The sequence below is a fragment of the Schistocerca piceifrons genome, chromosome X (genome assembly GCF_021461385.2).
Source record: "Schistocerca piceifrons isolate TAMUIC-IGC-003096 chromosome X, iqSchPice1.1, whole genome shotgun sequence".
Taxonomy (NCBI): Eukaryota; Metazoa; Arthropoda; class Insecta; order Orthoptera; family Acrididae; genus Schistocerca; species Schistocerca piceifrons.
The window spans coordinates 118,181,221-118,207,843 of NC_060149.1; the positions used below are offsets into that span (position 1 = coordinate 118,181,221).

The window sequence follows — 26,623 nt, forward strand, 5'->3', positions numbered from 1 at the left end:
AGTTGTTTTTTCCTCGCTCTATTTGCAAGTGGAACAGGAAAGAAAACAACTAGTAGTTGAACAGGGTACCCTCTGCCATGCATCATACACTGGCTTGCAGAGTATGTATGCAGATGCAGATGTAGAATCAGGAATGCTTTTAAGCCTGGAAACATGATATTAACAAATGTATCCACTGTGTAGCTCAAGTTGCCATAAGAAGTTAGTACAGGCTATTAATTAGTGCAAAGAAATATGAAAAGGAAAGCATTTGGGTCTGAACCATAGCCTATGGCTTACCTCTCAAAGAACACCTAAGAATTGTTGTTCTGTAAAGTTATGTAAATTTATGCACAAGAGTATTGCTGCCCCAATATTACATTTGTCTTTTACAAATGCATATGAGGTCTGCCAAGAACATAATCAAAGCAGTAAGCACAATTACAAAATGTACAATTATGCAAAGCAAGATGGTCCCATGTCATAAATGCACACACTAGAATGTCAGTATTGAAAGCCGTGTCAATGAAACTTTAAAATTGCTTACAGGTTCACCTCTATTGTAGACAATTGTCTGCAAACTGTAATCAATAGATATCCATTAGCAGATTGTGGCTCCTTGATACAGAAACTACCACATAATTATATAGTTTCAGCACTAAACATAATTCAGTGAAGTCTCTTATCCCCTTGGTGTTAATTTTACACCTCTTATATAAATATACATACAAAGGTTGCACTTATTTTTCGTCGGATGATTTTCTCAAATCACTTCCAATAATACATGTTCATCCTTATGCCTAGCCAATGGTATAGTCACTGTGGTAACACCAGTTCCCATCAGATCACCAAAGTGCTGTCAGGCTGAGCTAGCGCTTGGATGGGTGACCATCCTGGTCTGCAGAATGCTGTTGGCAAGTGGGGTGCGCTTAGCCCTTGTGAGGCCAACTGAGGAGCTACTTGAGTGAGAAGTAGAGGCTCTGATCATGAAAACTGACAACACCTGGAAAAGCAGTGTGCTGAGCCCGTCGATATTTGCATTGAGTGATGCCTATCAGCTGATGATGACACAGCTGTCAGTCAGTACCATTAGGCCTTCCGATCCCTGTTCAGACGGAGAGAGAGAGATCCTTAAGCCTCGACCAGAAATTAGAGAGTATTAGGGTTTGGCCGAATAACTGTGGCCTTAAAACCAATATAACATAGGCATCAAGGTGGTGTTTTTGCCATCTTCCATTTGGTGTCATTTTTCAAATATACTGTTAGATTGCCGATTATCCCTCCATAAATGTAATTTATTTTCCTAAAAAATACAGCTTGCCACCATTTAGCAAACAGATAGTGGAAGATAATAGCTTATTTATAAAACTCCATAAACTGTGCATATTTTAGTTTTTTATTGAACCTCCAAGTACTTTCACATAAAATGTATGTAGTCTTTGTTCTGATATTCCTATGGCATCAGATTTTTCATACAGCTTTAGTCCAATACCATATTCTGTACATTCTTGATGCTTTTATATGTGATGGCAGTTTTAGTATGTTTTCCACATGGTCTCCTTACAAACAGTTATCAACTTCAGATGGATTTCCATTGGTGACAAACTGTCCAAAACCATTGATTGTTTGATGACATGGTATATCAGTTGATCCATTTCAACAAAACACCTATATGAGATCAAAAGAATGATGACTACGAAACTTGCTGAGCAATCCATTCCTCATATGATGTGTTCATCCAAGTATTGGAAGAGATCCACAATCATCATCATTATCCAAATAGTGGCAAAAATGTCCTCTGTGAATATGCAATGTCATCTTTGATTATGAATCCTGCCTCAGCATATTCACGTAAATCATCTAATATGATCCTTATTCATCTGAGCAGTCTAAACCTTATATGGAAGAAATAGACCTAAATGAAATCTCCAAGTGGTTTTACCCCCTTTTTCCCACCAAAAAAACATTACTATGTTTCTTTGTCAGTCTACTAAAGTGTACCTCCTTATGAGTCCATTGAAAGTTTCTAACAGCAGCCATGATGTTGCAGGTGGACATGTAAAGTTCTGAGCATCCTCCAAAATAAATTATGCTACCTAAAGAAAACTTGCTCCATAACAACCCCTTCCAAGAAGACAGCATTGGCAATGACATTCCCTACAGACCAAGGTGTGCCAAGAGCTACTCTTTAGAGACTTCTGGTGCTTATGTGTGAGAATAGCTATGAGTCCAATGGACATGTATTACAGTCAGTTGTAAACACTACTCTGTTACCTGGGATAAAATAACTATTTTACAACACTGAATAGATGAATTTTTCTTAGGTGGTTTTCACAGTCAACTAAAACTTATTAAAAGACATCATGGTCACCTTCAACTCCTACAATTATTTATTTTTAAAATCAAAATCAGTTATTGCAATCTCTGTCTTTCATCTCCAACTTTTCAAGTGGAGCACAAAGACACTGGGCAAGGAAGAGGTGTGTGTGTGTGTGTGTGTGTGTGTGTGTGTGTGTGTGTGTGTGTGTGTGTGTGGGTGGGTGGGTGGGTGGGTGGGTGGTGTGGGGGAACCACCATGTATCTTCAGAATTATATCATTTCACTTACATAGTACCATACTTGACAGTTATGTTATAAAACAATTATTTCAATTTTTGTGCTTTAGCACATGCCAAAATTTAAAAATATCAGACATGAATATGTGTCATCACGTGTGGCTCATCTCCATTTTTCAAATTTTGACATTTACTAAAGCATGAAAATGTGAGTAATGTGTCATTTCAAGATAAATGCAATCTGCATGTCATGATGTAAGTGAACTGATATATTTCTGTATGTACATTCAATTTTTGCAGTTACGCATTGTTTCAATTAACAATGGCAACAAGCCAAAACTTGAAAAATGGGTTTTAAAAACAAATCATTTTAGCAGTAGAAGATGACCACAATGTATTTTAATAACTGCACTGATATTTTACTACTACATTAGTACAAGTTTATATGCCAACTAGCTCTGCAGATGACGAAGAAATTGAAGAAATGTATGATGAAGTCAAAGAAATTATTCAGATAGTGAAGGGAGACGAAAATTTAATAGTCATGGGTGACTGGAATTTGGTAGTAGGAAAAGGGAGAGAAGGAAACGTAGTAGGTGAACATGGATTGGGGCTAAGAAATGAAAGAGGAAGCCGCCTGATAGAATTTTGCACAGAGCACAACTTAATCATAGCTAACACTTGGTTCAAGAATCATAAAAGAAGGTTGTATACATGGAAGAACCCTGGAGATACTGACAGGTTTCAGATAGATTATATAATGGTAAGACAGAGATTTAGGAACCAGGTTTTAAATTGTAAGACATTTCCGGGGGAGATGTGGACTCTGACCACAATCTATTGGTTATGAACTGTAGATTAAAACTGAAGAAACTGCAAAAAGGTTGGAATTTAAGGAGATGGGACCTGGATAAACTGACGAAACCAGAGGTTATACAGAGTTTCAGGGAGAGCATAATGGAACAATTGACAGGAATGAGGGAAAGAAATACAGTAGAAGAAGAATGGGTAGCTTTGAGGGATGAAGTAGTGAAGGCAGCAGAGGATCAAGTAGGTAAAAAGACAAGGGCTAATAGAACTCCTTGGGTAACAGAAGAAATATTGAATTTAATTAATGAAAGGAGAAAATATTAAAATGCAGTAAATGAAGCAGGCAAAAAGGAATACAAACGTCTCAAAAATGAGATTGACAGGAAGTGCAAAATGGCTAAGCAGGGATGGCTGGAGGACAAATATAAGGTTGTAGAGGCTTATGTCAGTACGGGTACGATAGATATTGCCTACAGGAAAATTAAGAGACCTTTGGAGAAAAGAGAACCACTTGTATGAATATCAAGAGCTCAGATGGAAACCCAGTTCCCCAAAGAAGGGAAAGCAGAAAGGTGGAAGGAGTATATAGATGGTCTATACAAGGGCGATGTACTTGAGGACAATATTATGGAAATGGAAGAGGATGTAGATGAAGGTGAAATGGGAGATATGATACTGTGTGAAGAGTTTGACAGAGCACTGAAAGATCTGAGTCGAAACAAGGCCCCGGGAGTAGGCAACATCCCATTAGAACTACTGACGGCCTTGGGAGAGCCAGTCCTGACAAAACTCTACCATCTGGTGAGCAAGTTGTATGAGACAGGCGAAATTCCCCCAGACTTCAAGAAGAATATAATAATTCCAATCCCAAAAAAAGCAGATGTTGAAAGATGTGAAAATTACCGAACAATCAGTTTAATAAGCCACAGCTGCAAAATACTAACGCGAATTCTTTACAGGCGAATGGAAAAACTAGTAGAAGCCGACCTCGGGGGAGATCAGTTTGGATTCCGTAGAAATGTTAGAACACGTGAGGCAATACTGACCCTACCACTTATCTTAGAAGCTAGATTAAGGAAAGGCAAACACTACATTTCTAGCATTTGTAGACTTAGAGAAAGCATTTGACAATGTCGACTGGAATACGCTCTTTCAAATTCTGAAGGTGGCAGGGGTAAAATACAGGGAGCGACAGGCTATTTACAATTTGTACAGAAACCAGATGGCAGTTATAAGAGTTGAGGGACATGAAAGGGAAGAAGTGGTTGGGAAGGGAGTGAGACAGGGTTGTAGCCTCTCCCCGATGTTATTCAATCTTTATATTGAGCAAGCAGTGATGGAAACAAACAAAAAAATTCAGAGTAGGTATTAAAGTCCATGGAGAATTAATAAAAACTTTGAGGTTTGCCGATGACATTGTAATTCTGTCAGAGACAGCAAAGGACTTGGAAGAGCAGTTGAACGGAATGGATAGTGTTTTGAAAGGAGGATATAAGATGAACATCAACAGAAGCAAAACAAGGATAATGGAATGTAGTCGAATTAAGTCGAGTGATGCTGAGGGAATTAGATTAGGAAATGAGACACTTAAAGTAGTAAAGGATTTTTGCTATTTGGGGAGCAAAATAACTGATGATGGTCAAAGTAGAGAGGAGATAAAATGTAGACTGGCAATGGCAAGGAAAGCGTTTCTGAAGAAGAGAAACTTGTTAACATCGAATATAGATCTAAGTGACAGGAAGTCATTTCTGAAAGTATTTGTATGGAGTGTGGCCATGTATGGAAGTGAAAAGTGGACGATAAATAGTTTGGACAAGAAGAGAATAGAAGCTTTCGAAATGTGGTGCTACAGAAGAATGCTGAAGATTAGATGGGTAGATCACATAACTAATGAGGAAGTATTGAATGGGATTGGGGAGAAGAGAAATTTGTGGCACAACTTTACTAGAAGAAGGGATCGGCTGGTAGGACATGTTCTGAGGCATCAAGGGATCACCAATTTAGTATTGGAGGGCAGCGTGGTAGGTAAAAATCGTAGAGGGAGACCAAGAGATGAATACACTAAGCAGATTCAAAAGGATGTAGGTTGCAGTAGGTACTGGGAGATGAAGCAGCTTGCACAGGATAGAGTAGCATGAAGAGCTGCATCAAACCAGTCTCAGGACTTTTTTTTTTTTTGGTTGGGTTTAAGGGCGCTCAACTGCTGAGGTCATTAGCGCCCAGTCACTGTTGTGAGAGCACATGGAATCTGGTAAAACTCAAGGGGATGGGGGGGACACCAGAAGGACCTGACAAAGATGCAGATAAAATAAGTAAAAAGGTTAAATGTCTTTGGACAAGCCAGTTAAAGTCATAAAACGCAGAATACGAGCAGCTGCTCAAGCGTCATCAGCTAAAACATCCGGTAAAGTAGATGGCAGGGACAGGACAACACGAAATTGACTAAAACGGGGACACGACAATAAAACATGGCGCACTGTTAATGCCTGACCACAAGGGCACTGCGGGGCTGGGTCACTGGAGAGCAGGTAGCGGTGGCTAAACCGGCAATGCCCAATCCGCAACCTGGTCATAAGGACCTCCTCGCGCCGAGATGGTCGGGAGGATGTTGTCCAAGCAGTTGGGAGCGGTTTTACTGCCCGGAGCTTGTTTCCTTGGAGGGATGACCAAGCATCCCACCACAACGACACAAGCCTCTTACATACATCCCCACGAACGTCAGATGACGGGACACAATGGGAGGCTGGCCGAGGCAGGAGGACTGCAGCCTTGGCTGCAGCATCCGCAGCCTCATTCCCAGGCACTCCTACATGTCCGGGAACCCACAGAAAGCTGACAGAACCAACATTAACAGCGAAAGAATGGAGGGACTGCTGTATCCGTTGAATCAAGGGATGGACCGGATAGGGAGCTCCAAGGCTCTGAAGAGCACTGAGTGAGTCAGAGCAGAGTACATACAATGAATGGCGATGGCGGCGGGCATACTGAACGGCCTGATGGAGAGCAAAAAGCTCGGCCGTAAAGCTGGAACATTGGTCGAGGAGCCAGTATTTAAAGGTGGCGGCCCCGACGACAAAGGCACAGCCGACACCATCGTCAGTTTTGGAGCCATCGGTGTAAATAAAGGTGTGACCGGCAAGTCGAGCACGAAGTTCGACAAACCGTGAGCAATACACTGCAGCCGGAGTACCCTCCTTCGGGAGTGAGCTGAGGTCGAGATAAATATGAACCGGAGCCTGGAGCCAAGGTGGTGTCGGGCTCTCACCCTCTCTGAAGGTGGTAGGGAGGGCAAAATCCAATTGTCGAAGCAGGCAACGGAAGCGGACTCCGGGGGGCAGCAGGGCAGACACATACAACCCGTACTGATGGTCGAGAGAATCGGCGAAGAAGGACTTGTAAGAGGGGTGTTCGGGCATAGACAACAGCCGGCAGACATACCGACACAGCAGTACGTCGCGCCGGTAGGTCAATGGTAACTCGGCAGCTTCAGCATAAAGACTCTCGACAGGACTAGTGTAGAAGGCTCCGGTCGCAAGACATATCCCCCGATGGTGGATGGAGTTGAGCCGGCGTAAGAGGGATGGCCGAGCAGACGAGTAGACGAAGCTTCCATAATCCAGCTTCGATCGGACTATGGACCGATACAAGCGAAGCAGGACAGTGCGATCCGCTCCCAAAGATGAACCGCTAAGAACTCTGAGGACATTAAGGGAACGTGTACAACGGGCCGCCAAATAAGAGACACGTGGAGACCAACACAGTTTCCTGTCCAACGTGAGCCCTAGAAACTTAGTTGTGTCCACGAATGGGAGAACAACGGGACCGAGATGTAAGGATGGCGGAAGGAACGCTTTATATCGCCAAAAGTTGATACAAACCGTCTTCTCTTCAGAGAACCGGAAGCCATTTGCCACGCTCCATGAGTAGAGGCTGTCTAGACAACGCTGAAGGCAGCGCTCCAGGAGGCATGTTCTCTAGGCACTGCAGTAGATCGCGAAGTCATCGACAAAGAGAGAGCCTGAGACATTAGGTGGAATGCAATCCATAATTGGATTGATCGCGATGGCAAAAAGGGCTACGCTCAAGACGGAGCCCTGAGGCACTCCGTTCTCCTGGAGGAAGACGTCGGAAAATACGGAACCCACACGTACCCTAAACTTTCTATCCGTTAAAAAGGAATCAATAAAAAGGGGCAGGCGACCGCGTAGGCCCCACCTGTGCATAGTGCGGAGGATACCTCCTCTCCAACAGGTATCATAAGCCTTCTCCAAGTCGAAGAACACGGCTACCGTTTGGCGCCTTCGCAAAAAGTTGTTCATGATGAATGTCGACAAGGTCACAAGGTGGTCAACAGCGGAGCGGCGGCGACGAAAGCCGCATTGGACATTAGTAAGTAGCCGTCGAGATTCAAGAATCCAGACTAACCGAGCATTAACCATGCGCTCCATCACCTTACAGACACAGCTTGTAAGAGAAATGGGGCGGTAACTAGAAGGAAGGTGTCTATCCTTCCCGGGTTTGGGTATAGGAACAACAACGGCGTCACGCCAACGCATGGGGACTTGACCTTCGGTCCAGACGCGATTGTAGGTACGAAGAAGGAAGCTTTTGCCTGCCGGAGAAAGGTGTGCCAGCATCTGAACGTGAATGGCATCTGGCCCCGGAGCAGAGGACCGGGACAGTGCAAGCGCACGTTCGAGTTCCCGCATAGTAAAGGGGGCATTATAAGTTTCCAGATTCAGCGAGTGGAAGGAAGGTCGCCGAGCCTCTTCTGCCTCTTTCCTGGGAAGGAAGGCAGGGTGGTAATGGGCGGAGCTTGAAACCTCCGCGAAAAAGCGGCCGAAGGCGTTGGAGACAGCCACAGGATCAACAAGGACCTCATTACCTGAGGTCAGGCCAGGTACCGAGGAGTGGGTCTTAATGCCCGACAGCCGGCGCAGGCTACCCCAAACGACGGAAGAGGGAGTAAAACTGTTAAAGGAGCTGGTGAAAGAGGCCCAACAAGCTTTTTTGCTGTCTTTGATGACTCTACGGCATTGCGCTCGGAGTCGTTTGTATTCAATACAATTCGCCAACGTAGGATGGCGGCGAAAGGTGCGTAAAGCACGTCGTCGAGCAAGGATAGCGTCCCTACAAGCCTCGTTCCACCAGGGGACGGAAACGCGACGTGAAGAAGAAGTAGTATGAGGAATGGAACGTTCGGCAGCATTGATGATAACAGCCGTGAGGTATTCGACCTGACTGTCACAACTGGGAAAATCGTGGTCCGGAAAGGTCGCCAGGGAGGAGTAAAGTCCCCAGTCAGCTTTCAGTATGTTCCAGCTCGAAGGACGTGGGGATGGGGTGTGGTGCAGGAGACGAACGACACAGGGGAAGTGGTCGCTCGAATAGGTGTCAGAAAGGACATACCACTCGAACCGACGGGCAAGAGTGGTAGAACAGATCGAGAGGTCCAAGTGGGAGTAGGTATGAGTAGAGTCCGAGAGGAAAGTCGGGGCGCCAGTATTGAGGCAGACAAGATTGAGATGGTTGAAGACATCCACCAAGAGTGAGCCTCTTTGACAGGATGCAGGAGAGCCCCAAAGGGGATGATGGGCATTGAAGTCGCCAAACAATAAAAACGGCGGGGGAAGCTGAACTATCAGGTGCATCATGTCAGCCCGACTAACAGCAGATGACGGTGGTGTGTAGATGGTACAAACTGAAAAAGTAAAAGCAGAAAGAGTAATGCGGACAGCTATTGCTTGGAGTGGGGTGGTCAATGGGATGGGATGGTAATAGACATCGTCCCAAACGAGCAACATGACCCCACCATGAGCTGGGACACCGTCCACAGGGGTGAGGTCATACCGCTCCGAGGTATAGTGGGTAAAGGCAATACGGTCAGTCGGGCGCAACTTGGTTTCCTGGAGACCAAGGACGAGCGGACAGTGCAGGCGGAGGAGCAGTTGTAATTCCTCCCGATTAGATCGAATACCTCTTATGTTCCAATGAAACAACGCCATCGCTAGTCAAAAAGTTGGGGGAACGAGACGGGGGAAGAGCTGGTCACCTCGACGGCCGCAGAGGGCCAGGTTGCGAGGGAACAATGCTACAACCGACAGGAGGCGGATCCGGTTCCATCGACTCGTCACCAGCTGTGGCCGCTGTCCCTGGTTGTGTAGGAGGGGCAGCATCATTTGCCGACGAAAGGCCAGCTGAGCGCCTGGCAGCAGAGCGTCCCGGCGAAACTGAGGACGGCCGGGAGCAGCGACTCACGGATGGAGCGTCAGACGAAACGCGCCGGGGTGGAGAGGGGGATAGAGACTTCTTCTTGGAGGCCTTCTTGGAAGGCCGAGGAGGCACAGGGATGGTGGGCTGGACCCGAAGAAGGTCCTCAAGCGCGGGGTCCGTTTTGGAACGCCGGACCTCGGAAGCTGGGGTCCGGAACGTTTCCCCAATGGATGCCTGAGAAGAGGGTCGCTTCTCAGGTGGCGTGGGGGGAGGAGGAGGAGGAAGGGTGGCCCCTGGGGCAGAGGGGGTGGGGGCCATGGGGGAGGAGGATTTGGAAGGGAGGGATTTGGGAGACGGAGGCAGAGCCCCCTGATGGGCGGAGGAGGTGGAGGGGGGACAGGATAGGGGTGAGGATACCGCGGAAGGAGTGGACACAACTGAGGCAAACGAAGTGGCCAATGGCACGGGATGGAGGCGGTCATACTTCTTCCTGGCCTCAGAATAAGAGAGCCGATCCAAAGTTTTGATTTCTTGTATCTTCTTCTCCTTCTGATATGCGGGGCAGTCTGAGGATCTAGGCGAGTGGACGCCAGGCCAATTAATGCACCGAGGTGGTGGGGTGCATGTATGTTCCTCACGAAGAGGACGTCCACAATCGCCACAAAGGGGCTCAGCCTCACACCGTGACGACATGTGCCCAAAGCGCAAACACCTAAAACAGCGCATAGGAGGTGGAACGTAAGGTCGCACGTCACACCGGTAGCACATCACCTTTACCTTCTCCGGGAGAACGTCCCCCTCGAAGGCGAGGATAAAGGCCCCGGTGTCGATGCGACGGTCTTTGGGGCCGCGCTGGACTCGCCGGACGAAATGCACGCCTCGGCGCTCCAGGTTGGCCCTGAGCTTCTCATCAGATTGTAGCAGGAGGTCACGATGAAAAATAACCCCCTGCGTCCTATTTAGTGCCAGATGTGGGACAATGGATACTGGGATGTCCCCTAGGCGGTCGCACGCCTGGGGCGCCGCCGACTGTGTGGCGGAGGTGGTCTTGATAAGAACGGACCCTGAACGCATCTTGCTGAGAGCCTCGATTTCCCCGAAGATGTCCTCAATGTGCTGAACAAAGAACATGGGCTTGGAGGTGGCGAATGTCCCCCCATCGGTTCGAGAACAGACCAAATAGCGGGGGAAGTACTGCGCCCCAAGCCGGCGGGCCTGTCCCTCCTCCCATGGAGTGGCCAAGGGGGAAAGGGCAGGAGAACCAGAACTAGAAACAGTACCTTTTCTTTTGAAAGACTCGGCCGCAGAGCGACCTGATACGTGTTGACGTTTCATCTGCGAAACGTCCGCCCCGATACCACCCACTCCGACCAGGGGCTCTCCCCACGGGCGCCACCCAGCCGCAGCAAGGGCCACCTGGCAGGATGACCATTGCCGGGAGTCCTGATGCCTCAAGGAGACGGGCATCTACTCCTTGGCCGACGTGGGGAGGGTGCAGCTCAGGTATCGGCAGTACGATCCCTGTGTTGTCAGGGGGCTACAACCTAGAGGGTACATGACGACCCCACCACAACGGGATGGCTACCGTGCTGGATTTCTGGTGCCATGGAAAGTCCATCATGATCGCTGGTGCAGATGGAGATGCACTATGGGCGTAACTTGGACAACCCATCAGGCGTTTAGGCCCAATTTGAGGAATAGTGGGTAGGGTTACAACGCCAGTGCAATGCTGAGTGCCAAGGTCTTAGTGCACTTAGGATCAGTGGTACACCACGTAAGGTGTCCTTCCCCAAAAGGCTCGTACTTCTGTAGAATTTTGAAAAATGGAGGTCAAACCCCAAGGGGGACCATCACATGGAAGGCCGAAACGGTTGAAACTCCTTTTAGTCGCCTCGTACGACAGGCAGGAATACCTCGGGCCTATTCTTACCCCGGACCCGCAGGGGGAAGTCTCAGGACTGAAGACCACAACAACAAAACAACATTTTGAATACTGAAAAATGAAGTGAATTCTTTTATTATAGTTTATATTTATTTCTATACATGTTACTATTACTATTTTCAGTAACTTTTCATTCTGGTAATTAATTTTCACGTTTTGCTTTATTATTCAGTCTGATTTCTTTTGATAAAGTTTAAATTTAAATCAACACATAAGCTTCTAACAAGATAAAAAGAAGAAAAGAAGTCACCAACCGTGTTTTCTTCACTTGCACGTTGTGTGTAAGCTTCTCTAATGTCACCTCCCCAGTTTTTCTATCAAATATGAGAACACACTCTTTCTTATATGGTCGATGAGAGCCTTTAAATATTGTTTGTGGAGTTCCTGCTCCATCCATATGAGGTACAGTTACAGTAACTTGGTGGTTTTCACCTACAGCTACTGTTGCCTTCTTTGTCATATCGACACTTGCTGGTTTGAAGTCATCTGACACAAATAAATAAAATAACTTGAAATACAGTTACAGTGTCATTACATTAAAACAACAATATATATGTATTTTTTATCTCCTGCACTCAAAGAATTTGCAAGTTAACAACAGCATGGAAGAAAATTTATGCAAACAATGACAAAAGTAATGAAAAATGTCAAGTGTATTTGATAAAGCTGTAAGTTAACTGGAGTCACACTACAGATTAGATATGATTTAACACACTTTTCATTCAAATAGAAATTTATAATGACCCAAACACTAACATAAAATTTAATCTATTCCATGTTAAATTCATATCATTACTTGAAAATAGCTTTCCACATAAACTAATCAGAAAGGGCATTAAACAGACATGTAAAAAACCGTGGATCACAAGAGAGATTAAAGTATTTTGTGAACAAAAAACCTGTGGGCAATAACAAGTACATATACTGCAGTAGTCACATACTACACAAACTATTTCGTGTAAGGACCATGAGCATAAAATATGAGAAATTAGGGCTTGTATGAACGCATATAGATAGTCACTTTTCCCCTCACTCTATTTGCGAGTCGAACAGGAAAAGAAATGATCAATAGTGGTACAGGGTACTCTCCACGACACACCATACAGTGGTTTGTGGAGTATTTATGTAGATGAAGCTGTAAATGTCACCATGGTTTACACCAGAGGCATCCGCTATTGCAAGTCTTGAGATCAGGCATCATATATTACCTGGAGGGGCAAAAGGAATTTACTGGGAAATTTCATACGCCAGCACCAGCAAGAGAAACATCTGGTTACATGTCAATAAATCCCAAATAACTGGATACATTGCCAATGAATCACATTTTGGGAGTCGTGTACCATGAGAGACTGTTCAAAGAATCCGAGAAGCAATCAAAAGAACTCTAAATGCATCAACTCATCATTTGAGCAAAGAGTTAAAGACAAGCCAAAATCAACAATTTTGAGGGGTTTAAACCTTATGCTAAAGAAAAAGCATACCACATTCAGATGCTTTACAAATGAGACCATGAAGATTATACAGCTCGCCAAGCTGTGTGTTACAATTTGATACACTCTGTATACAACGAACACCTTGTGGATTATATGTTGTTTACTTATGAGACCAAATTCCACATCTGCATAGAATTTAACAAACATAACTGCCATATTTGGGGTAATGCGCCACCTCACACTACCACTGAATGGCAAAGATATCAAAAATGAATGTGTGGCTCGAATTCACAGAGACTACAGTTTACGGACCATTCAGTTTTGAAGAAGAAACAGTTACTGGAAACATTTACCTTGAAATGCTGGAGCAATTCTTAGAGTCACGTCTTCAACAAGAAGGCACTGCTGACATTGTTGTGTTGCAAATGAATGGCATATCTCCTCATTTTGCTCTCATAGTAAGGGAGTACCAAAATTGAAGATTCACCAACAGATGGACAGGCAGAGGTTCAGCAAAAGTGCAACCATCATGTTCAACTGATTTGACATCCATAGATTTCTTCACTTAGGGGTACATGAAATCAATTGTGTACAAAACAAAGATAAGGGATGTCCAGGATGTAAGAGCTCAAACCCTGAATGCAGCAATGGCTATTTCACTAGATATGCTTCAGAATGTATTCAGGTCTGCTCTTGTATGGTGGAAGCAAGGATTCAAAATGGAAGGAGCACACACTGAAGTATGATGAAAATGTATACATAGACTGACAATAAATATATGTACAAGTTATATAAATGCAATTATTTCACAAAAATGGATTGAAAATTTATGACCAAATTTATCAACCTGTTTGACATAAAATCAATGAAGACTGATAACACACTCCTATACAAGGAACAGAATAATAAACTGAGTCACTGCCAGTTGTTTACAGAACAACAGATGGCGCTTCATCTGATCAGAATAGCAATAATTAGCATAACAAAGTAAGACAAAGCAAATATGATGTTCTTTACAGGAAATGCTCAATATGTCCATCGTCACCACTCAACAATAGCTGTAGTCGAGGAATAATGTTGTGAACAGCACTGTTAAGCACGTCCGCAGTTATGGTGAGGCATTGGCGTCGGATGTTGTCTTTCAGCATCACTAGAGATGTCGGTCGATCACGATACACTTGCGACTTCAGGTAACCCCAAAGCCAATAGTCGCACGGACTGAGGTCTGGGGACCTGGGAGGCCAAGCATGTCGAAAGTGGCGGCTGAGCACACGATCACAACAAACAACGCGCGCAAGAGATCTTTCACGCGCCATCTGTCGGACATTTTGTGAACTTTGTTTTTTTTTTCTTTCTTTCTTATAATACCCCATGTCATTCCAAGCATGTGTGTCAATTTTTACCCCTCTATCTACATTATTCCGTGGTTTATTAAGTTTTCAAATTTATACTGACTTTTTGATCACCCTGTACTTAGCTTTTTCTGGGTTTTCTTAGTAGTGCCAGTATGAACAGGATGTGTATGCGCTGTGTGCGGACACTGGAGGAGCTGGCCACAGATCATGAACAGCTCAAGGTGCTTTTGGCTACAGTCAGTTGTCTTCAGGCTGCTACTTTGGGGTTTAGCAGTGGCAGAGATGCCTCAGGTATCACTCATTTCGTTCACAGACTCTGCTGTCGAGGCACCTTCCGTGTGCATCTGCCACAGGGGGGTCCGCCCTCAACGGAGAGTGACACTTCGAACGTCAAAACTTTATCAGTTAATTGTCAAAGTATTTGTAACAAGGTACCCAAATTTATGCCCTGCTGGAAATTCGTTGTGCTCAAATTATTCTCGGGACCAAGAGCTGACTGAAACCTGCAAGTAGGTAGCTCTGAAATATTTAGTGAGTCACGGAATGTATATCAAAAAGACAGACTAGGCAGCATGGAAAGGGGAGTGTTCATTGGAGTTGATGAAAATATTGTCCCTAATAAGGCGAACTTTGAGTGAGACTGTGAAGTTATCTGGATGCTTATAACAAGTCTAGGTGAAATTAAGTTAATTGTTGGATGTTTTTACTGGCCACCTGATTCTGCCTTGACAGTTTTAGAGTCATTTGAAGAAAGTCTACAGTCAGTAGTGCAGAAAAACCCAGATCATGCAATCTTAGTTGGAGGCAACTTTAACACTGGTCATCTATGGATTCACTGCAGGGGGTATGGAAAGACAGTCTTGCAAAGTACTCTTGAAGATGTTTTCCAAAACCTGTCTTGAGCAGCTAGTTTGGCAGCCCATGTGCAATAAAAATATTTTAGGTTTTGTAGCAACAAACAGGCCTGACTTTATTAATGGTGTCAGTATAGAGACAGGGATTACTGACCATGATGTCATCACAGTGATGATGGTTACTAAAGTTAACAAACCTATCAAGAAGGCTAGAAGAGTATTTTAGCTAGAAAGAGCAGATAAGCAGTTGCTAGCATCCCCCTTAGACAATAATTAGACATCATTTAGTCCCAGTATGATAGAAGCAGAGGAATTATGGGCAAAGTTTAAATGCATTGTAAATCACACTCTGGAAAAGTATTTGCAGAGTAAGTGGATTAAGGACAGAAATGACACACAGTGGATTACTAACAAAATTCAGAAGAAGCTGGGGAAGCAGAGACTGTTGCACTGTCGGTTCAAATGAGAAGGTGCACATGTAACAGGTGAAAGTTAACAGAGGGTCATGTGTCCACAAAAAGATCAATGCATGAAGCATACGACTATCATCATCATCATCATCATCATACTTTAGCAAAGGATCTAACTGAAAACCCGAGAAAATTCTGGTTCTATGTAAAACTGATAAGCAGGTCGAATGCTTCTATGCAACCACTTGTTGACCAATTTGGTGCAGCAATAGAAGATAGCCAAAGGAAAGCTGGAGTTTTAAATTTCACATTTAAGAAATAGTTCACCCAGGAGTATCATACAAATATACCATTGTTTGAGTATCATAAAGTCTCCCATGTGGACGACATAGCAGTAGGTGTTAATGGCACAAAAAACAATTTAAAAAATTGAAAACAAATAAGTCATCTGGTCTGGATGGAATCCCAATTTGGTTTTACAAAGTGTACTCTACGGCACTTACTTAACTTGCATTTCTCACAAATCTCTCACCCTGCACAAAGTCCCAAATGACTGGAAAAAAGTGCAGGTGATGCCTAGATACAAAGAGGGTAAAAGAACTGACCTATAAAATTAGAGGCCATTGTCCTACACATCAGTTTGCTGCAGTAGCCCTGAACATATTCCGAGTTTCAACATAGTAAATTTCCTTAAGAAGGAAACACTTCTGTCCACAGATCGACAAATTAGCATTGTTTAGGAAGCATTGTGCGTTCAAAACTCAGCTTGCATCTTCTCCTGTGAACTATGGATGCCCCACTGAAGACCCTTAACAAAGGTACAAGCATATGGAATAGTTTCCCAGATATGTGAGTGGCTCGAAGACTTCTTTAAGTAATAGGATCCAGTACATTGTGCTCGACAGCAAGAGTCAATAAAAGACAAAGGAATCACCAGGAGTGCCCCATGGAAGTATGATAGGACCTCTATTATTGTCCTTATATGTAAATGATCTGGCAGACAGAATGAGCAGCAATCTGCAGCTGTTTGTTGTGCTATATGGGAAGGTGACTTTGTGGAGTGATGTAGGAGGATACAAGAAAATTTAGACAAAATTTCTAGTTGGTGATAAGTGGCAACTAGCTTTAATTGTAGAAAAATGTAAATTAATGCAGATGAGTAAGAAAAACAATCCCATAATGTTCAAACACAGCATTAATGGTGTGCTACTGAACAGAGTCAGATCGATTGAATGTCTAGACATAATACTGCAAAGCTGCAAAGTGATATGAAATGGAATGATCATGTAAGGACTGTAGTGGGGAAGGTGAATGGTCGAGTTTTAGGAAAGTGTGGGTCATTTGTGAAGTAGACTGCATATAAAAGACTAGTGTGACCCATTCTTGAGTACTACTCAAGTGTCTGAGATTTCCACCAGATCAGATTAAAGAAAGAAATTGAAGCAATTCAGAGGCAGGCTGCTAGATTCGTTACCAGTAGGTTCAGTCAACACCAAGCATTACAGTGATGCTTTGGGAACTCAAATGGGAATCCTTGGAGTGAAGGAGAAGTTCTGTTCAAGGAACACTATTAAGAAAATTTAAAGAACTGACATTTGAAGCTGACTAGAAGCAATTCTACTGCTGCCAATGCACATTTCACGTAAGGGCCATTAACATAAAATAAAATAAGTTAGGATTTGTAAGGAGGCATACAGACAGTTGTTTTTCCCTTGCTCTATTTGTGGGTGGGAAAGGAAGGGAAATGACTAGTAGTGGTAAAACGTACCCTCCACCACGCACCATACAGTGGCTTGCGGAATACGTATGTGGATGTAGCATTGTAAACCAGCAAAATTGCCTGGTTCAACTGGTAATGAGGAGAAGTCTTCTTTTGGCACATAATGTCTATGCCTATTCTAAAATCTCATGTAATAGAGGTGATTACACACACACACAGAGAGAGAGAGAGAGAGAGAGAGAGAGAGAGAGAGAGAGAGAGAGAGGAGGGGCGGGGGGGAGAGGGGGAGAGGGGGGGGGAGAGAGAGAGAGAGAGGGAGGGAGAGAGAGAGAGAGAGAGAGAGAGAGAGAGAGAGAGAGAGAGAGAGAGAGAGAGAGTTGTTATTTCTAAATTTAAAGATAAAAATAAAAAAAATCTCACATTATGAAAAAAAAATGAAGTTGGTTGATTGCTAGACTGAAAAGTATGAGCAAGTCACTCTGCAACAGACTAAAGCATCTTGCCTATAAGCTTAGGTTGGAGTCCAGGCAACACACAACATTTTAATTTTTTTTGTCCCATTTGTCCTGCCATCAATTAAAATAGAGGGTAGGTACCCACCTAAGTCTGCTTCTGTCTTCTCATTAAAATATAAAGTGCAAACTGTTGAAATACAAAGTACAACAATTTGTTCACCATTAGTAAAGATATGCAATAAATGATAATGCCCTACTAGGAAACACATCAGAGTGACTGATATGAGATGTGCTGTGGTCAGAGAATTGGTTTCATGGATCATATCGTATTGTCCTTCACCACCAACCATTCATTATCCCACAGTTGCAAACCTATTATTCAACACCACGAATTATACATTGTATTCCCCACGAACCATCAAGGTTGTTCCACCTCCTTCATCATTTCCCCAAACTTCTATGTGCCCAGTACCAAGCAGAAGTTTGGTTTAATTTTTTTCCACGTTTCATGGATCATATGCATGACAACTTGCTACGATGTGAAATAAGTCAGTAATTTTACAAATAAGATACACTTTCTCAGTGAAAAAATGGCTACATGCTGGACAGTAACATAACTGGATGTTTTTTAATCTTAAGCTACCACAAAGTCTTATAAACGTAACTCAACCACATACAAGTTATTTACTCAGAAATTCATTTATCGGGTAGGAGGAATTCTCAAGCAAAAATAATTTCAATTTGTTTTCTAAAACTGCCATTATCTCTATTTCACATCAGAAGTGGTCATATATTTTTATGGCTGCAGACTGTGCTCCTTTCTGTGTGAGAGAGGGTTAAGTTGTGGACAGTGGAAGCTATTTTTGTTCTTAGTGTTGTATTTCATACACCACAGTATTTATTAATGCTACTATTATTTTCAAATTGTGTCCGATTCTTCACAACAAATGTCATTAGAAAGAAAATATACTGTGGAGCTGTTGTCAGTACATCTAAATAGCTGCTTACATTGATAACAGACACCAGATGCTATCCTTATGTAATGTACTTGTGCAATGAATACTTTGTCTACATGTGGCACTGCTCCATAAAATTATTCCATAAGTCACCAACCAATGAAGTAAGCTAAGTAAGGCAATTTTTTAATGCACATATCACGAACATCAGCAATTACACATAGAGCACACATTGCTGAACTCATGTACTTCATAAGGTTTATATACACTGCGCAAAACAATTAAATGACCACTTTCTTTTAAACCCAGGCATAGGCATCCTCCCCCCCCCCCCCTCCCCGACCCCATCATGACACAGAAGCATGAAATTTGGCTCCAAGGTGCCTAAAACATTTCTTTGTAATGGAGCAGAAGGCCAAAGCTCAGAAGTTCGTGTGAAGTGTAAAGTAGGTTCATGATGTCACATTGGCACATTTTCTTAAGAGTGGATGATGGAAACATTTCACGTCATCACACTTCCCCTTACCCAATGGTAAGGAGCGTAATGCTTTTTCTCTCTTTTTTTTTTTGTCAATGTCAATGTATACTGTCAATGTGTCAAACCGTGTCCAGATACTAGTCCCAAATCAGTCAAGTATGAGGACATTGTTAAACTGCTAGATGAACATTTCGATAGTCAGACCCGGGTTGCAGCTGCAAAGTTTAAATAACTTCATCTCAAGTAGAAGCCCAATCAGACTCTAAAACAGTGGGTTTCCAACTCAGAGGGCTAACAAGGCATTGTAAGTTTAAGTGTCCTTGTGGTATCAATTCCTGTAATGTCATTTTATGTGATTCAATCACACAGAATGTATCACATATGTGTATTCACGCTGCAATTCTAAAACTGACAGATCCTGATCTAAAAACACTTCTGCCTGTCGTGGAATCTCAAACTATTGTTGACTCAACAGAGGTCGATTTTGAGGCTCTATGTATTTCTTTTGTTCACAGTGCACAAGTCACTCACGTACATTATGGTGCTAAAATGATTAAACAAAGAGCTTAGACAGACAGTAAGTGTAGAAGTAAAATCTTTCAATCTTTTGGTACATGCCATGTGTTACAACATTCTGCGAGGCAGTCTTGTCCTCAGTGCCTTTTGAATCATGACCAGAAAGCTTGTTCTTGTCATGCAATTTGCTGACAGTGTGGACGGCATGGTCACATTCAAACTGTAAGTTTATGTGACAACCTAGGCTCACGCAATGGCCACCACTGTGCAAACGCACAGCTGCAAAAAGCTGTGAACAAGTGCATAGGGTTAAGGTTGGGTAAGACACTGACAATGGCACAAATCGAATCTTGCACTTCTGCATCATGGACATCTTCCATTGCAACACACAGGCAGGAATAAACAAAACACAGTTCGTCACTCCACGAAAAGTTGGCAGGAAAATTACATGTGTCAAGGAATGAAGTTTCATGTCCACTGTAGGCAGACGAAATAAAAGTAGGCTGATGTAATGTAGGCTACTGATTCTGTCATATGTGTCTTTATTTATTAAGGAAATAGAAGCACCAGTGTCCAACTGTAAGCGAACTGCCTTTTGTTCCACTCATAACTGAACAAAAAGCAAACTTGTACAGTACAAGGAACTGTTTGAAACACAAATTACAATGAAAGACAATGCACAGCTGGAATTTTTTCATTCACGGTCTATCCCCCATGCAATACATTAGCAAACTGCTCAGGAACTGCACAGATGGAATGGCAATCGGGTTATCCAACATGTATCTGCAACCCAATGGGTATCACCCACAGTTATTCACAAGAAGCCTTCTTGTGGTATACCATACATCTGCTTGCTGATTTTAAAGCAACATTAAACCCATAAACTATCATGGATTCTTTTCCTCTTTCACATCCAGAGGAATTGATGGACAGAATGGGACGGGGCAGATACTTTTCAAAGATTGATTTGCATGAGGCATATTTGCGGTTACCACTGGACGAGCATCCATGCAATAATTTGTTATGAACACTCACCTTGGAACTGCTTCAACTTCTGCAATTTTCAACAGTTCTTGGAACAGTTAACAGCAAAACTTCCTGCTTGTAAAAGCTATTTGGACAATATTATACACTCCTGGAAATGGAAAAAAGAACACATTGACACCGGTGTGTCAGACCCACGATACTTGCTCCGGGCACTGCGAGAGGGCTGTACAACCAATGATCACACGCACGGCACAGCGGACACACCAGGAACCGCGGTGTTGGCCGTCGAATGGCGCTAGCTGCGCAGCATTTGTGCACCGCCGCCGTCAGTGTCAGCCAGTTTGCCGTGGCATACGGAGCTCCATCGCAGTCTTTAACACTGGTAGCATGCCGCGACAGCGTGGACGTGAACCGTATGTGCAGTTGACGGACTTTGAGCGAGGGCATATAGTGGGCATGCGGGAGGCCGGGTGGACGTACCGCCGAATTGCTCAACACGTGGGGCGTGAGGTCTCCACAGTACATCGATGTTGTCGCCAGTGGTCGGCGGAAGGTGCACGTGCCCGTCAACCTGGGACCGGACCGCAGCGACGCACGGATGCACGCCAAGACCGTAGGATCCTACGCAGTGCCGTAGGGGACCGCACCGTCACTTCCCAGCAAATTAGGGACACTGTTGCTCCTGGGGTATCGGCGAGGACCATTCGCAACCGTCTCCATGAAGCTGGGCTACGGTCCCGCACACCATTAGGCCGTCTTCCGCTCACGCCCCAACATCGTGCAGCCCGCCTCCAGTGGTGTCGCGACAGGCGTGAATGGAGGGACGAATGGAGACGTGTCGTCTTCAGCGATGAGAGTCGCTTCTGCCTTGGTGCCAATGACGGTCGTATGCGTGTTTGGCGCCGTGCAGGTGAGCGCCACAATCAGGACTGCATACGACCGAGGCACACAGGGCCAACACCCGGCATCATGGTGTGGGGAGTGATCTCCTACACTGGCCGTACACCACTGGTGATCGTCGAGGGGACACTGAATAGTGCACGGTACATCCAAACCGTCATCGAACCCATCGTTCTACCATTCCTAGACCGGCAAGGGAACTTGCTGTTCCAACAGGACAATGCACGTCCGCATGTATCCCGTGCCACCCAACGTGCTCTAGAAGGTGTAAGTCAACTACCCTGGCCAGCAAGATCTCCGGATCTGTCCCCCATTGAGCATGTTTGGGACTGGATGAAGCGTCGTCTCACGCGGTCTGCACGTCCAGCACGAACGCTGGTCCAACTGAAGCGCCAGGTGGAAATGGCATGGCAAGCCGTTCCACAGGACTACATCCAGCATCTCTACGATCGTCTCCATGGGAGAATAGCAGCCTGCATTGCTGCGAAAGGTGGATATACACTGTACTAGTGCCGACATTGTGCATGCTCTGTTGCCTGTGTCTATGTGCCTGTGGTTCTGTCAGTGTGATCATGTGATGTATCTGACCCCAGGAATGTGTCAATAAAGTTTCCCCTTCCTGGGACAATGAATTCACGGTGTTCTTATTTCAATTTCCAGGAGTGTAGTCATATTATAGTCACGGGTTCTATAGCTGTTGAACATTTAGCAAATTTAGAGCGTTTGATTCAAGTTATTGCCGTGGCTGGCTTAAAGTGCATCAAAGAAAAGTGTTCCTTCTTTCAGGAAGAACTGAACTACTTAGGTTACATAATTCATGCACAGGGTGCTTATCCTGCTACATCGCATTTGGCTGCAATTATAGAACTGCCGGTGCTCAGAAACATTAAAGAGTTCCAATCAGTCATGGGAAAGCTCACATATTATATCTCATTGGTTGTTAACAACGTGCAAATTGCTGCATTGCTCAACTGGCTGCACTAGAAAAATGTTCCTTTTGTGAGGCCCAGAATGCATTTCAGCAATTTTTGATTCACTTCGCTCCAGCTAAGCCTGTCATGTTAGCTGTGGATGCAACTCCTTGAGAAATTGGAGCTATGCTTTCCCATAAAATTGGTTCACCTGAAAGACCTGTTGCTTTTGCCTTGAAAATTCTTAACAAAGCATAGTGAAACTACAGTCAAGCATGAAAGAGAGGCACTTGGCGTTATCTTTGGTGTTACAAAATTCCACCAATATTTGTATGGACGGAAGTTCTATTTGCTGCCAGATCATTGCCCTTTGATGGCCTTGTTCAATCCTACCAAGTTTGACCCACCTCGGACAGTGCAAAAACTGCAATGCTGTCCTCTGATATTGTCAAATTATTAGCATGAGTCGTTGTACAGGCTCACTGCCCAACATTTGAACACTGACTTGTTGTCTCGGTTAGCAGTCGGTACTGATACAGTGTTTGATTCATGTGGGGAATCATGTTTTCAAATTGATTCTCAGAATTTTTAATGTCTTCAAAATTTTCCTCGATTTTCAGCATGCTGCCCCAACTGATTCTGACACAGCTCTTCAGGTTGTGTTGCAATACATGCACCATGGGTAGCCATGCAGTTTGAAAGAAATTCCTCATCCAGTGCCACCTTCACAATTTTTCGCATTATTATGTGCTATCTGCAGGATCAGGTGTCCTGTTGTTACATACAGAGAATGCCAATATGTGTCTTGTGATTTCTCACTCCCTACAGCAGGAAGTTTTGTCTTTATTGCACCAAGGTCATTGGGGCAAAGTTTGCATGAAGGAACTCATCGGGCATCATTGTACTTAGCACGGAATAGATGCTCAGATTGAGTAAATGACATCTCACTGGAAAGTTTCTGTAGAATATCAGTCAGCTCCACTGCAATACTTTTTTGAATGGCCACACTCATCTGGCTCGTGGCAATACATTAACACTGATTTCGCAGATCCATACTGGAACAAATGCAGGTTTAGTGGTAGACACGTACAGCAAGTTTCCTTTTGTTGTTCTCCACCACTGCAAGTATAGTATCAGCTTTATCTTCTATTTTTTTGTCTTGAAGGGCTTCCAGATGTCACTATCTCGAACAATGGACCACAGCCAATTTCCAACAGTTTTGTGCCGCCAATGGCATACACCATGTGACTATTGCACCTTTTCAGCTTCCTCAGTGAAACAGTGAAGCTGAATGGTTCATTCAAAAGTCACATGAAGAAATTCCATTCCTCCCAGCACAGAGTCATTAAGAAAGCCATTGGATGATCTCATGTCGTCCAAGGTTCTACACAGCTTCAGCTGTACCAACAAAACCAGCTGTGGTGTGTTTCTGTGTCAGTGAGTCTACTCCAGAATGTTTGTCCAAAGGCCCAGCACGTCTCTGGGGTCCACACAAGCTGTCACTTCTCTCTCTTCGACAGTCACGGCCGGCACAATCCACTGTGCTGCCCATGGTGGTTGATGCCCTGCTGCCACCGACATTGCCACCCATTCAGCTACCTGAACAGATATCTATGTATGTGACATCCCCATATGGTCATCACGCCACCCAAAAAGATACACTTAATATTCACCCAACTACAATGTCTGCATTTCTGAATGCAAGCGGTGCACCGTGTGACTGGTTTTTCAGTTAGTGTTCCTGGTAATTTGCAAGGTAGATACTGAGGTTGCAGGCACGGAGCATCCACCCTACACAACAACGGTGAAGAGGGTTGGGGAAGAGGAATGTGGTGGTGTCTGAAGGACAAGGTGTCAAAGCAAGGTTGGCATCTCACAACGAAACCACGGACATGTACAGTTGCAGCATGCCACACCAACGATTGAGAAATGCTGGCATACCCACATCTTCTAGAGCTTCACTACGCCACTGCAATCAACTGTCTAGTTACTCCAAAGTTTATAATTTATGTCCATTGCTATGTGTACCTCATTCCAGTGGATGCCTGCAGGTTCCTACTAAAGGTGTCTGTTGTGACCTCATTAACTATTTCAGTTGTTTTCCTATTTAACACTTGATTTACAGTTAGGGCCATTCCATGCAATCTCACAGAGGATCGTAAGGTGACCATTTCAGAATTTAGTCATATTTGGTACATGGATACCTACATCTCTTGCCGGCCAGTGTGGCCGAGTGGTTCTAGCCGCTTCAGTCTGGAACCACGCGACCGTTACGGTCACAGGTTCGAATCCTGCCTCGGGCATGGTTGTGTGTGCTGTCCTTAGGTTAGTTAGGTTTAAGTAGTTCTAAGTTCTAGGGGACTGATGACCTCAGATGTTAAGTCCCATAGTGCTCAGAGCCATTTGAACCTGCATCTCTTAATAGTAAAACAGCCAAATAGCACTGTCCTAAATCTAACCATTTTTAAGAAATTCAGGTTTGAAGACTCAAGGATGTGTACCCAGTCATTAGTCAGGCACCAGTTCCCTATTATCAGAGACCTACTATTCAATACTGAGTTCATCTACAGACCTCAGTTTTTTTATGCATCTAGTATGTACTCCACTAAGTTGATATAAGTATAAAAAGTAGGATACATCATTCAGATCTTTTATGAAAAGTGTTGAAAACCACACTTTTTCTATGCGGTTCCTTAAATTGGTGATTTTTTAAAACATCATTAACTTTGCAGAGGGAAATAGTAGAGACCTCATCTTGTACACTATAACTCTTTAGTCCTAGCATTTAGCACAAATAATAATGAAAAGCACTTGGCTGGTTGGTTGGTTCATTTGGGAGAGGGGACCAAACATCAAGGTCATTGGTCCCATTGGATTAGGAAAGGATGGGAGAGGAAGTGCGCCATGCCCTTTCGAAAGAACCATCCTGGGATTTGTCTGAAGTGATTTAAGGAAATCATGGGAAACCTAAATCAGGATGGCAAGAGGTGGGTTTGAACAGTCATCATCCTGAATGCGAGTCCAGTGTGCTAACCACTATGCCATCTCACTCGGTAAAGCATTTGGCATTGCAGTTAGTCATTCTTACCTTCTCTTAAAGATGACTCCATCACAAAAAAAATGTGAAATTTCACAAACTTCAAAGGCCTGTAGGGGTACGCAGCCAATTGAATCTCGGCTTGATTTTTGGCTGAAATGTTTATATAGCTAATAGAATCCTAGGTGCAAAGAAGAATATCCTAACAAACTTTATTCACTCACATAGAATAAAATGAATTTCCAGTTATGCACACCATTCACAACCAATGCTACAGGGAACTGGTAAATGAAAACCGTGTGTATCGTCTTGAAAAAAGGTTCCTAGAATATTTGTGGTTGGGCTATAGGTCACAACTGCAAACTGGTAAGAGCTGAAAACAGTTACTAATCATTTTTCTTAATTTATATGTTGAATTTCACTGTTAAATGTCTTTCAGCATATGATAAATTCTTATTCTGTTACTGTAAATTAAAAAGATAATCTCAGTGAAACATAAGAAAGAGTACAAGCAATAATGAGAGACATTAATAACTTTTTAATTACATACTGGTATATATTGATGTAAAAATTCTACAAATAACAGTTTCATAATAAAATTCAGATATAAAGAAGGAAACTGTACTTTTAAAACACTTCTGCCTTGCACATAACTTTGTTTTCCTTGACATCTTGATCCAAAAACAAAATAAATTCACTGAAATGTGAGTGATACAATTTTTTCACAGTACTTATTGTCAGGTTTACACAACTGCACACTGTGACTTGTGATGATGGGACATCCAGGACATCCACCTTAGATATAACATTGGAGAAGGGGACCCAAACAGCATCATTCATACTGAACCACGTAAGGAACTGTAATTCAGCAGGAGGCATGCAGTTAAACTCAAGACCTTTAAATTCATGTTATGCATGGGAAATGTATCCTATGTACCAGTTTTTACTGTATTTGAAAGCCACATATTGTCCAACTAGCAGCTGTTCCCACAAAGCATTTTCATGAACTTCCATTGCAAACATGCTCCCATTTGCATCTGTTGGAAGTCTCTTCATTAGAAAAGTGTTAGTAGCAGTGACTAGAATGCATGGTGCAATCGTGTTCCTGCAAC

The 26,623-nt window shown here is 43.7% G+C and overlaps 1 protein-coding gene across 2 annotated transcripts in view; it reads right to left on the reverse strand.

The window, feature by feature from the left end:
* The window catches only part of LOC124722020 (ELL-associated factor 1-like), a 75,405-nt gene that overhangs the window by 41,761 nt on the left and 7,021 nt on the right, over positions 1–26,623 (reverse strand). For both annotated transcript variants that reach the window (XM_047247199.1, XM_047247198.1), the window contains exon 2: positions 11,754–11,985. In XM_047247199.1, coding sequence (XP_047103155.1) covers positions 11,754–11,985 — 232 coding nt within the window. The remainder of the gene's footprint in view (positions 1–11,753; positions 11,986–26,623) is intronic.